The sequence below is a fragment of the Hippichthys cyanospilos genome, chromosome 12, assembly GCF_059441005.1.
Source record: "Hippichthys cyanospilos isolate Australia breed blue-spotted pipefish chromosome 12, RoL_Hcya_1.0, whole genome shotgun sequence".
NCBI classification, from domain to species: domain Eukaryota; kingdom Metazoa; phylum Chordata; class Actinopteri; order Syngnathiformes; family Syngnathidae; genus Hippichthys; species Hippichthys cyanospilos.
This window is the reverse complement of record NC_142380.1, coordinates 5,847,484-5,860,915: the sequence shown is the minus strand read 5'-3', so window position 1 is coordinate 5,860,915 and position 13,432 is coordinate 5,847,484. Positions and strand designations below refer to the sequence as shown.

The 13,432-nt window shown below is 39.8% G+C and overlaps 1 protein-coding gene across 2 annotated transcripts in view; it reads right to left on the bottom strand.

Moving 5' to 3' along the window:
- The window catches only part of sntg1 (syntrophin, gamma 1), a 28,415-nt gene that overhangs the window by 897 nt on the left and 14,086 nt on the right, over positions 1-13,432 (bottom strand). For both annotated transcript variants that reach the window (XR_015867484.1, XM_088430022.1), the window contains exons 5-18: positions 11,728-11,784; positions 11,469-11,526; positions 11,339-11,382; positions 9,923-9,964; positions 9,677-9,779; positions 8,713-8,795; positions 8,406-8,536; positions 7,012-7,141; positions 4,023-4,061; positions 3,344-3,460; positions 3,117-3,188; positions 2,107-2,259; positions 1,934-2,026; positions 238-348 (exon numbers count right to left, since the gene is read on the bottom strand). Coding sequence is in view for 1 of the 2 variants with exons in the window: in XM_088430022.1 (XP_088286148.1) it covers positions 238-348; positions 1,934-2,026; positions 2,107-2,259; positions 3,117-3,188; positions 3,344-3,460; positions 4,023-4,061; positions 7,012-7,141; positions 8,406-8,536; positions 8,713-8,795; positions 9,677-9,779; positions 9,923-9,964; positions 11,339-11,382; positions 11,469-11,526; positions 11,728-11,784 (1,233 nt within the window). In the remaining variant the exon portion in view is untranslated. The remainder of the gene's footprint in view (positions 1-237; positions 349-1,933; positions 2,027-2,106; positions 2,260-3,116; positions 3,189-3,343; positions 3,461-4,022; positions 4,062-7,011; positions 7,142-8,405; positions 8,537-8,712; positions 8,796-9,676; positions 9,780-9,922; positions 9,965-11,338; positions 11,383-11,468; positions 11,527-11,727; positions 11,785-13,432) is intronic.

The window sequence follows — 13,432 nt, the reverse complement described above, 5'->3', positions numbered from 1 at the left end:
GGCGCCATACATCAGTCACCAGACTTGCCTTGGTTGAGGACCAAAAATGAAAGCAAACAGGAAATACACTCAAAACTGACTAGACAAACAAGGAATACCTGGGCGTGAAACAATAGGAGCAGGATGCTGATTGGCAGACACAAGGTTTATTTCACAAGGACGGGTGGACGCAATCACACTGACGAGGACGAACACGAGGGGAACGAAAATAGACAACACCTGAGAAGATTTCCTTGCCTTTGCTTCAATAGATTTGGAGTCTTGATTCTGGAACAGAAACTTGATCTTGCTTTTGCCGTCGTCCGATGACCCTTTCAGCTGAGAGAACTTGTATCGCCAAAGGACAGCCTGGAATGGAGCAGGTCTCAAGTTTCTAAATTATTCATACATTGTTGGACGAAAAACATGATTTTTTTTTTTTAAATGTTCTTGTTTTTGAGCAAAAAAAAAAGAATTTCAAGAGTTTTTCTTAGAAAACCTACTTTATTTATGTATTTTAGCTGTATTTAATTTATAATGATTAAATAAATGAAATAATAAATTAAAAAACAACAAAAATAAATATAAAAAAACTAAATAATTTAAAAAATTAAATGATTTAATTTAGAACTATTTAAAGGGTTAAACCCAAATGTGCCATCTAAATGAATAATAATAAAAAAAAAAATCCAGGGGGATCATGAAGCATAGTTGAGACTTCATTTTCCCATTGCTAGCGGTGACACGTACGCTAAGCTAGCCGGCAGGCGCGGCGACTCGTAGCGACAAAAAGGACGGCGAGCCCGGTCATGACCGCAAACGGCCCTTGACTAAAATTGAAAGCGACAAGCGGCATATCGCTGGAACGCGTTTGACGGCAAACGACCGGGTGCATTTTTGTCATGAATTATCGTTCCGCGTTCGCGCCGGCTGGCGTGAGGCAGTCCTTCCTTCCCATGCTTCTGCTGATTCACGTAGAAGCCCTAATTTATTGAAGACATCAACACTAAGTGGCTCTGGTCCATTAAGAAGAGTACGCTGTTGGCATCACCCTCAGCCAAGAAAAAACTTGGACTGTGTTTGGCTTTTATTTATCATAAATTACAGTGAAATAACGGTCTTGCCGCAAGCGGATGATGTTGCGTGTGATTCCAACTTCAGATTTGAAGCGGATTCGGTCCAAGTGTCCCAATATACCTACAGGCACAGGGTGAACATGCAAATTCCACACGGGACCAGAGCTGGAATCCAACCTGCGACCTCTGCACTGGATCTATTCATTCAATTCCAAAAATGTACTTTTACTTTTTTTTTTATGAGTGCAGACATTCAATCCCAGGTATTTATTTATTTCACTTCTTTTGTTTTGCTAAAGGAAGGCTCAAATGGCTAGTATAGAATAAATCAAGCACAGAATTATTAAATTACTTTAGTTTTTAAGTAAATCAATTCATAGATTAGATTCTTACTTTTAAGTTTCAAATAATTACTTTGGGCAATCATCTAATAAAATAATTGATTACTTTATGTACATTAAGCCAAAGTCATTGAATACTTTAGTCATTTTGTGTAAAGCTAATTAATTATTTAATTAACTACTTGATTACTTTAGTACATTGATACCTGAAGTAATCACTTTAATACTTGATTACCTAAGGTAATCATTTACTTAAGTATTTACCCAAAGCAATCAATTAGTTATGAATTACTTGAAGTAATTGATTACGTTACTATGTTTGATAACAGCCATTTTTAGACCCACCTTTGGTCAAAGACTTGAAAAAAAAAAAACAATATTATACAATATTATTAATACCATAACATTATTATTATAAATAGAAATAAGAACGTAAAAATACGTCTTTGGGATTGAATGTGTTAAGAGGAGTGTTGGCCATTTATTCTTAAAAACAAAAACAAATCATGCTAACATTAGCGCATATACTTCACCCACCTTGGAAGCGGCGTCAAAGCACACAAAGCCCATGCTGAAGTCCACCGTCAGTCCCATCAGGTGACTCTCCATGATGCAGGCATACGTTTTGCACTGACGCGGCAGCAGAAGAGCAAATTGTGAGTTTGGGTGGTTGCTAAGGCGACGACGGCTCTGCGGACACGGCGCCTTACCTGTATGCGCTCCACCTCCAGGTAAGTGGCCACCTGAAAGGCTTTTTCCCAAAGCAGAAGCTCCGACTCCAGCTCCACGCTGAAGAACATGTCCTCGCCGCTTTCTGTTTGCACGCTGAAGCAGTGTCTCCTCTTGTCCACCAGCTCATGGTCCTGGGCGCGATAACAAGCAAACGACGGGCTCATTTCGGTATCGTAAACTTTCGAAAAACTACTGCTTATTGCTACTCTGAAAAGTTTTAAATCATCTTGGTATTTTTATTGAAGAACATCAGAGATGTCTCATTTAAACCCTTTGCAGTATTTTGTCCAAGCCTTTGATCTTTAAATCAAATGCCTTCAAAGGGAAAAGCATTGAAAGAAGACATAGGGAGCTGAAATTTCACCCATATGGTGACAACAGTTCAAGATGCACTATTTCGCCCAATCCTTTTATCTCTAAATCAAAGGCATTCCGCATCAAAGTGAAAACATTGAAAAAGGGCACCAAGGAGCTGAAATTTCACCCAGACGGTGACAATATATCAGTTAAAAAAATGGCACAAGCACCTTATTATCACACTACCAAAAGTGAAACGTCCGCTGGCTAAAGTACTGTGATAATAACGTGGAAGAAAATGATCAAAATGCAGTTCAGATGTCAATAAATGGTTGGTGTCTATTAGGGCTGCATGATAATAAATAATAATCACAATTATTTTGGTCAATCAAGATTAAACATGATTACTCATCATGTTTGGTCAAACATGTCTAGTTATTGCCATTTTTTTAAACAAGCAGTATATAAACAAGGCTTCAAGGCTTGATACTTGCAAATAATAATAATAAACTAAAATAAGTACATAAATAAACAAAACAAATTCACCCAAGACATGGTAACAACTTGGCACTCGTGAAAAAAAAGCTCTTTTGTCATGCAAACATGTGGGAAACATTGCCCTCTAGTGGTAGAATGACAAAGTGCTTGATTTGACTCTGCTTTTTAATGTTACAAAAAAGCCTTATTGTACCTTTAAAATCTTGCACATAATTTCATAGACGGTAAAACTTTTCTCTGCTCTGGTCCAGTCCCATGTTGTCACCTGTCAACAGAAGATAAAGTCATAATCAAAAATGTCAGCTTCCTTTTATATTCCGCCACCTGCACATATTTTCAAATTCCATTGACATCGGTCTTTCCCCACATCTCATTGACAGTGCTTGTGATTAAGGCAAAAGTCAAGAATGGAATTGTTACCGGGGGAGCGGAGAACTTGAAGAGAGAGGATCCCCTCAGAGCGAGGAACTTTGGTGAGTACATCCGGTCCTGGACGGAGTCTTGCTCCTTTTCATCGGCCCAGCCCATGTAGATAATCTTGAAGGCAATGTGATATTTAACGCTCAATGTACAAAATATGTAAATGAAACGAGCACATGTACATGACACGAGGATTCTTCCGCTAACGACCCAGGCTAAACCTGGCTCCTCCCTGTTTTTCCCTTTTCCCCCCAATGGGCTTAATAAATTCCCCAGGAAAAAAAACAAAACAGGAAAGGCTGAATTTATGAATAGTGAAGCATATGCATATTTGAAAGCAGATTTTTAGGAGGTGACTTGAAGTTCAAATGCTAATGGAGCAAAAATGCTCATCAGGCCTGAGACGAGGGGCACTCGGGGATCTTGAATCGTGACAATTCCAAATGCGGATAAAGGCATCATTTGGTGACATCAAACGTCGCCGCGGCGACACGGCGGACGAGAAGGAGTGAAATCAAGTTGTTTTGCTTCCCTCCCTGCATTCTGATGCAAACATTTAACCGGCCTTGCAATGCATCGACGCTAATCAAGCGTGGCCTTTTTCTGGCTGCCTCACCCGCTTACATTTTTTTCTTTGAAATTATTCAAAACATTCATTTATTTTATTATTTTTTTCTACCTGCTGGTTGACGGGGAAATTTCGGTTGATCTTCTTCACCTGTAAACAAGAGGATCAAATAGTTATAAAGAAGCAAATCTTGAGAGGTTTCATCTTATTTTGGCCTCCAAAGTCGGATGAAAACAAATAATTTCCGGATGTGTCATGCTAATGATAGTTGCTCACACTTACTGCAGGTGGGCTGGCGTGCGGGACAAGAGCTACTTGCGCTAACTCAGTCCTTCTCAGTGATATTTTGCAAAACCCCCTTCAACGCCGCGGTGATTCTAAATATGCTCATTATCCTTCAAAATTGTATAACTATACCCAAAATGGTATCATTTTTAACATAAACATTAAAAAGCAATATAAATAAACTTTTAGCAAATGATTACTTTTTACAGGGTTTGCTAGGTTAGTCTGAAACTGAAAAAATAACTTAGAATTCATCAAAGTCCCTAGGGGAAAAAAAAAAAAAAAAAAAAAAAAAAAAATATATATATATATATATATATATATATATATATATATATATATATATATATATATATATATATATATAGATAGATAGATAGATAGATAGATAGATAGATAGATAGATAGATAGATAGATAGATAGATAGATAGATGTACTAATTTAAACAAGAAGCATTTTTAAACAAGAAACATTTTTGACCAAGTGAACCCTTGCTGAAAAAGACACTGAAAAAAGACATAAAAAATCGCACTAAACGTAAACTGATTTTGGATATTAACATAGGAACTCATATATACACTAAACATTTTAACCTGAAGGAAAAAAAAAAATCACAAAATTAATCATTAATGAGTTTTAGAAAAAAAAAATGGCAGCAATTTTAAAAGTTTCAAATTAACCCACAGACTTTGAAAATGAGAGCGCCACTGCACCACCTGGTGCTTTGGATGTGCAATTACACTTCAAAGGGCAAACGCAAAGATCTCTTTGTTAGATTAAGCAAAAAAGAAAAGCGATCACTACCAGTTATAGACAATATTAGCGGTGATTGAAACTTTGACTTTTTAACCCACGGTAAAATATCAACACAGTTATCATCTCATGCCTATTTGGTTCCTTCTTTGATATGAGTGTCAGGTTGCTTTTACTCCATAAATCAGCAGGGTTCTTCCTTTGATACGCAAATAAATTACCTCGCTTGTCAAATGGCCATAATAAATGGTCACTCAAAGTCAACAAGTTTTTTCCTTTGATCTAAAACAAAACCGGCTTTCTGCTCGGCTCTCTTTCCAAGTTAATTGGGCTTTTGCTTTGATGTGGATCAAAAGTACCGCAACTCAAATCTACGCCTGGGGTGCATATCGTTCAAAATGAGGGTCGCTTACGGTGGCTCTGAAGTGACAATCACACACAAACAAAAAACGAAATGCAAGCAAATCAAACACAAAATAAAGAACAGGCAAGAAAAAAAACATCGTGCGAGAAAAAAAAGCATGCAAGAAAAAGGGAGTAATGGTCTAAAATGTGGTAAAGCATTTTCTTTTAATTAAAAAATGTAAAAAGAAAGAAACAATGGGAGGAGCTAAAAAATGTTATTTTTTTTGGAGGGGGTGGTGTATTGTGTTATGGGTAAAATGTTTTGTGGGGAAAATTACAATTGAAGAAAAATACACCCTAAATTCCAGAAGGTAAAACGTCTTGGGAAAAATATTTATTTTTGTTTAAAACACACCTTAGCCATGCAGTTGTGTGAATATTGCGCCATAAAAGATAATGAAACAACTGTGTTTTGATGACCTGAAGTGCAAATCACACAATCAAAAAAACTAAGTAAACATAAAGTGGAAATCGCAAACAAAAAACCTTACCGAGAAGCACACAGTTTAAAAAAAAAGCACACAAGAAAAAGACGCGCACAATAAAAAAAGGCACGCAAGAAAAAAAGAAGCACAAAAGAAAAAGCACACAAGAAAAAAGGATAACTTTCCCTACTGGAAGTGGTTGGACGTATACAAATTCATCACTATATTAACAATTTCAGTGCCAGAGGATTTTTAGTTTTTGCTTGTATTTTTGTATTGTATTGTATGACGATGTAAACATTGATGGTACCAATGGATTCCATTCTTTACTTGGAAAAAGAAAGTACCTTATTCCTTTCTTTAGTAATCATTGTTTGAAAATAGGTCATCAAAAATCCTCCGTACAGACTTTGATACAAATATTTTTTAGTAGGATTTGACAGCATCTTAACAGTCCTTCCCTCTGATAAAAGACTGAAAAACACTGAAAATGTGTTTTTGATGGCAAAATAACAGCATGTGGATGTATATATCGACATTATTACAGTTATGTTGGCATAATTAAGAAGAGCACTGGCCGCGAGTGTCATTTATTAATTTGTTTAAAAAAATTCTTTTCACTGGCACATAACCATTTTAATGCTACAAATGAACCCCTTTTGTTCACAATGACCTTTTTTGTTTGCTTAGTTTTTTGTTTGTGTGATTTGCACTTCAGGGCCACCGTTGTTGGTTTCTTTCCAGCAAAAAAAAAAAGCAACAAAAAAAAAAAAAACACGCCGCTCGACATGGATCAGGTAAAGAAATCGATGGCAGCCAGAGGATGGCTGTCTTGTCGTCATGGCGACGCCAATCTCGCCGCCCGCCCCGGCCCCTGTAAATGAAAGGGTTTACGGACCGGCGCGTGTACAAAATGCGGCGGGCTCCTAACGGACTCTATTAGAGGCTGCTGTGTGTTTTGGCTGGCAAAAGGCCACGGGGGCGCCCCCTTGCTCGGTGAGTCATCCCCGTTTAGCGCCGCGTCCACTCCAATTAAGCCAGGCTCCATTAGTGAGCCAACACACACTCGCTCAAGGGGTTGTTGTCGCTCGACGACCTCCCTTTCACAAGCGTAAGGCGCGATGCGGAACGTTGCCGCGCGAGCCCTCCCCGCCGCAAGAAATACATTTTTCCTTTATGTAACCTGTGACACTTGTAGCGTTTCCGGGAAGAGAAAAAGCAAGCTGCTCACGTTGCGCTTGGTGAGGGCCGAGATGTTGCCGCCGACAGCCTGGAGCCAGTCCGAGCGCTCGTCCTCCGAGGGGAACTGGAGCACGCCGCTGCAAACGCCGTCCACCGCCACCACCTGGAAAGCATTTTTCCTTGGGGGAAACAAAAACAAAATAGGGCGAGATAAGACAGGGTAGAGGGTGCACCAAAATGCGTGTTTGTTTTTTAACCCCTGTGTAGTTTTGTGTCCATTTTTGGGACGAATTCTTCCACATTCTACTCTCTGTATTTTGGCCAAAGGATGTTGATTTAATGATGATGATTTCCACCAAGTTGGTCGTGCCACTAAAAAACATCGACATGATGTCACCACCTGGGTGAAATTTCAGCTCCTGGTGTCTTCTTTCAATGCTTTCCCTTTGATGTAAAATGCCTTAAGTAAAGATCAAAGGATTGGACAAAATGCATTGAATTTGATCTTTACATCAAAGGGGAAGCATTAAAAGGGGACACTATGGAGCTGAAATTTCACCAGAATTTCACTCATACTGCAAAAGCGTTGTGCATTTTTCCTAATCCTTTGAACTTTATATCAAAAGTATGTCACATCAAAGGGAAAGCATTAAAAGAAGACAATACGGAACTGAAATTTCACCCAAATTTCACCAAAGTACTGCAGAAGAGTTAAAATTAAAACCCTTGTGCATTTTTTTATCCTGACCTTTCACAACAAAAGGAATGCATTAAAAACTATGGAGCTGAAATTTCACCATAATCACACCAATACTGCACAAGGATTAACCTTGTGTGTTTTTTTCCCTATCCTTCGATTCTTTATATAAAAGGCATTTCACAGCAAAAAGGAAATCATTAAGAGAAGGCACTATTGAGCTGAAATTTCACCCACATGATAACGTTCAACATGGCACGATCACTTAGTTACCATGATGTGCCATCCCTTGGCTAAAATACAGCAAGAATGATATGTAAGAAAACGACCCAAAAAAGGTCAAAATACTGCGCAAGGTTTAAACATTTCTCTGAAATTTCGAGGTTTCAACCATGTGGTAGCTGATGATTACAACAATAGATGATAATTTTGAACAACATTCTGACAAGCTTGGTCAGTCATTTCTACAATCGAACTGCCTACCGATGCCTTTTGCTTCCCGTTTAGCAAAAATCCTCTGCATGGTTTGATTAAGAAAAAAAGCTTTTTTCTGGTCCCTCGCGTCTTGTTTTTTTTTTTCTGTTTTCTGTGAAAAGGTCATGCACGCACGCAGAAGGCACGCTAGCACGCTGAACACATGAAAAAAATCGGGTCGCGCGTGGCTGCTGCAGTGTAGCGGTGATGCAAGTGAATCCAAGGACAGCTTAATGGCTCCATAAATCAAGCGCTAAGGTCCGGCGGCCCACCTGCGCGCGTCCGAGCCCGGCACGTGCTGGGAGAGGCGAGAGTGCAGCAGGGGAAGCAGGCGCAGATCCACCCATCTCTTCTCCCAACGGAGGCCCGGGGAAGTGGGCCACGAAGAGCAGGACAACGTGTCCTGCAAATGGGTGCGTTGTTGTTCTTATTGGTTAAATATAACTTTCTATTTATTCAACTCTTTATTTATCATTTTTCAGGAGGTATTGTATTACATTTAGCAATAAAATTGGCTTCATGGCTAAAGTTCCTGCACCTACAGTACATTGATTGTTGCAAAGTGGTTGCAACTTGTACCGTGTTATTTGGGTGGTAGTTCAAGTGTAGGCCACTATCACACAAAGGAGATGAGGTCCCGCTGCTCTGGTCACTGGGGATGCCTGCAGGTTGGAGAAAAAACAAGGAGACAATAAATACACAATGCAGTCAAGTAAACCTTTCTTTTTTCTTTTTTTTTCCTGGCCCCTGCTCAACACCAAATTTGTATGCAGCGGAGCAGCCAGGCCAGTTGGCCTATACAGTGAATCCAGAAAGTATTCACCGCGCTTCACTTTTCCATAATTTGTCATTTTACACACTCCTTCTAAATTGTATTAAATTAATCTGTTACCAAACAGCTCAGGGTGTACCCCGCCTACTGCCTAATCTCTGCAGCAATCCTCCAATTAGGCCTGTATGGTTTAGTGGGCAGATGAAAGCCGCTTCTTAGTAAAAGGAACTTACTAGCAGCCTGTCTAGAATTTGCCAAAAGGCACCTGAATTACTCTCAGAAATGAGAATAACATTTCTCTGGTCTGGTAAGACAAAGATTAAACTCTTTGGTGTCACATTTGTAGGAAACCTGACATCATCACCAGGCCAACACCATCCCTACAGTGAAGCATGGTGGTGGAAGCATCATGCTATGGGGATGTTTTTCAGCGGCAAAAACTGGCAGACTAGTCAGAATAGAAGGAAAAATTATTGCAGCAATATACGGTTATCCTGGATGAAAACCTTCTCCAGAGCGCTCTTGATAGTTAATAGAGTTTGGAATGAGGCTGTAACATGCTTGCAAAAGGCTTCCGTCAAGGCTCTTACGTCCGATGACAGGCTGGGCCTTTCCAACGAAAGGGTAAATCAAGTGCAGCCACACAATGAACAGCGCCATTGCCTTCACTTCACATTTGACTCACCCGCCGCCCGTAAAATGTTTCTCTCGGACGCTCGGAGCCGCTTAGCGCCGTAGCAGCCGGACTAAAAGTATCATCAGATGACTTACACATGCAGTCCTCGCTCAGAGGCAGTTTGAGGAAGGCCGGCGTCTTCTTGAGGAAAGAGACGGTGAGGGTGACTTCTTCACCAGCGTTCCTCAACACCTGAACCTGCAACGTACGACATTTGCTGCACCACTTCACCTGTTTACCACTGAGGTAACCATAAAAGCCAAAACGACATGAAATAAAAGAAAAATCAGAAGGTATAAGCTCGTGCGTAGCGGGGATGCAGATTGGAGCCGACAGCTTACCACTTCCTCGTGGCGATAGCTTCTCACGTTGATTCCGTTTATCTGCAAGCAACAATGAAGCGTAAGTGAAAATACGTACAGACGGGATTGTACTGTCGCTGGCAAAAATGATGAATGAGGCAGGCACAATGGCTCTTTTGGAATACATGCGCTGGAAATTACCAGCAGGAAATGTACATCATTCAGTAGGAGACGGTTTTATAGCAGCTAAATGATATATGAGCCGCTCGGACAGCTTTTATATTTGGACAAAAGCTAATGGCACGTTACGTCAACATTACTGTTGGGATTTTGATTATTATGGAGCGACACGCTGCATTTCGACAATTTCCACTTGTGTTCTTGTTCTAACTCAGGGGAGCCCGATTTTTTTTTTTTCTTTGCCTCGAGATCTACTCTGTCTCTGGACCTGGCGGATAGACACATTTACTGGGCAGTAACTAAATAGAATGGGCCAGAAGCACAATGAAATATACAAGGAGAATGCACTGCCTGCCAATCTTCTCCATTATAGTAAAGCAGCCAAACGTGAGGCCAGCCATTGCCTCATAATGCGTGATAATATCAACAGTGTTTTTTATTCAACTGTTGTTTTTTTTTTTTGTCTAATTTTTTTGTCTCTCGTGTTGCGCAATATCATGCGGTCGACCAACACTACCTTTGCGTTTGACCTGTTGACAAAACAATTGCTGGCATGCTAGCATTTGCAATTCCCATCTAAAATAGTAGCCAAGCACGTGACGTAATTTCAAAGCCTCATCATGCATTTTATTGCTATCTGTTAGCATAGCAAATGTTAGTATGCTCCTGTTTGGAAATACAATATTTGAAATAGTAAATGATTAAAAAAAAAACAAAAAAAAACCACACACAATTATATTGGTTGCTACCTTGGAAGGGTGCTAGCATACAAACTCTTAGCATGCTAGCAATGGGAAAGTTGGGTGATGCCAGGAAAAAGGATTTGTTTTTGCCATGTAAAGTGGAACTGCAATAAAAAAAAGGATTCACCTCTCTTTTTAAAATTTATTTTACTTATTTACTTTGATGTACTTGTTTTTTTTTCAGTTTTAGACTAACCTGTAACATGTATAAACGCTGGAAAAAGTGGTAGCAATTCTTGACAGGTGATTTTTTGTTGTTGTTTTCTCTCATTTCTATCAATCAATGTCAATTGCGTTACGTTAAAACAAGGGTCTATTGATCACGGGGAACAATTATTGGCTAATCTTCAAACTTTAATAGAGATCAATCGTACTTTGTCAAAACAAACAAAAAGGCTTTGCAACTTTTGAGCAATCAGCGCTGGAACTGTGGAGTGACCCACTTTGCGGTCTTGTTAGTTGGAGGCAATCCCATTACCACGTGCCATTAACTTAGTCAAAATGAGATGCTTCTAATTAGTGCCAAATGTACCTGGAGGATGCTATCGCCAATGAAAAGTAGCCCAGAGAGTTCAGCTGGAAATCGGGAGAAGAAAAACAATCAAAAGCAGCACTTTAAAGTGACTGAAGTGGAGGCGAAAAAAAAAAAAAACTTGACTCACCTTTTTGTTCTTTGGATATTTTGGAAATCACCACAGGGATTTTATGCTCGGCACCACCCTAATACACAATACTTGGAATTATTTGGATTGAATGAATAAATCCCTCCCGTTCTTAACTGTATCTACATGTACATATGGTAACACATATATACAATACTGTATGTAGCAAAAGTCATAGTTAGGGCAAAAAAAAAATGGAAGCATGCAACCTCAGACTCATTTGATTTGGAGACATGAAAGCCACAAGCACGGACTTTACCTTGATGCTGAGGCCAAAACCTCCGATGGTCTGTCTGCGGATGCTTACGGTCCTTTCCTGGAAGACAGACGCCCGCCATCTTCCTTTAGTCGCGCTTTAACGGCAGTCTCACATTTCCTGCAACATCTCACTATCTTCTCTTAGATAAGACCGATAGGGCTTTAAAAAAGATGCACGAGGGCAGATTGGCCGGAGAAGACTACGTCTAAAACCTGGACACCACTTTTGTTTGTCACACTGGCGATTGCTAGAAAGTAGAGGCAATCGTTTGGAAATGATGGGGTAAGTTGTTCGAAATTCGGGGGGTGGGGGGGGGATACAGGGCGGGATGGGGGAAGCACAGATGACCCCAAGGCTTGGGGTGTAATTGCAATAGAAATAAGATTAGAATAATCTATTTCTTGTTTCAGGTACTTTGATGCAATTTTTTTTTTTTTCAGTTTGAGACTAAGCTGTAACCTAAATAAATGCTGTTAAAAGTAGCAAACAGTTGTTGATTTATAATGATTTATTTTCTTTTGTAAATGTTCAAAATAATAAAGTTTTGAGTATAATTATCCAATTTTTATAGATAATACTCATTTATAGTCGGGGGGGGGGGGGGTGGCAAAAGGTTTTCACTTTCCTAAGGGGGCTAATTGAGAAGCACTATGGTATAATAAAGGGCTGTCATAAGAGGGGCGATTTCAGCCATTGCTCATGACATTTTTCTGCTGCTCTACCCCAATTTCAGGTGTCAAATGTGTTGGCGCTCCACAATAGCTGTCTCACGGCACACTCTGTCGTAAATTTACAGGCCAGCGAGTTCCACACGTACAAATCCTGCATTTCGAAGCATCACACGGACAAAAGCGTAATTCCGCGGAGGGCAATTTTACACAGAGTACGACTATGCAAACGTTTGTCATGCGCGTCAGCGCGGCCACAAACTTCTTCTCCGCAGCTCTCATGGAAATACTGTCATGAAAAGGCTTCTTCACAGACTCCGATCATTGTTGCCATGGGCAACCATTCATGCCATTTATCTTTTTCACAGCTCAGCCGGGAGCTCGCCCAGCTGATTTTTACTCGTCAGGAGTCACTTGAAATGTGTACATGTAGATCGACTGGTATTCACAGTCACAGCTGCGCAAACGGACAGTCTTCAATCAGCAGCTGTGATCAGATGTGAGCTGAGCCCTGAGGAACGGTGATGTCATTTTCAAGCGCCCGCAAGTGGCAAAATGGCCTGAGATGAATAAAAACGTTTGGATTTTGCTGCTTGATTCATGTTCTACTCATGCAATATTAATCAGAGCGTTGCGTTTAGTCCAGTCCTTGGGGGCAGATGACAAGCTTCATTTTTGCTGCGTGAAGTGTAATTGAAAAAAAAAATAAGAATTGGCATTAATTTCAAGCACTTTGATGCACTTTTTTCAGTTTTAGACTAATCTGTAAGCTGTATAAATGCTGTAGAAACGACATAGCAGTTAAAACTTTATTTACATTGCTGTTTTCTTTTGTTCATGTTAAAAAGTATACTGATTTAGGTATACTTATCAAATTTGATGGATATGTATAGTCGTTGTGGCAAGTAGGGGGCGCAAAAGGTTTTTTTTATTCCTGGAGGGGCTTTGCAAAATATAATTGAGAAGGACTTTTAAATATGAATCATTTATTAACCAGGGCTTCTTAAAAACAATGAGAGGGTGTTTCCAAAGTTGTG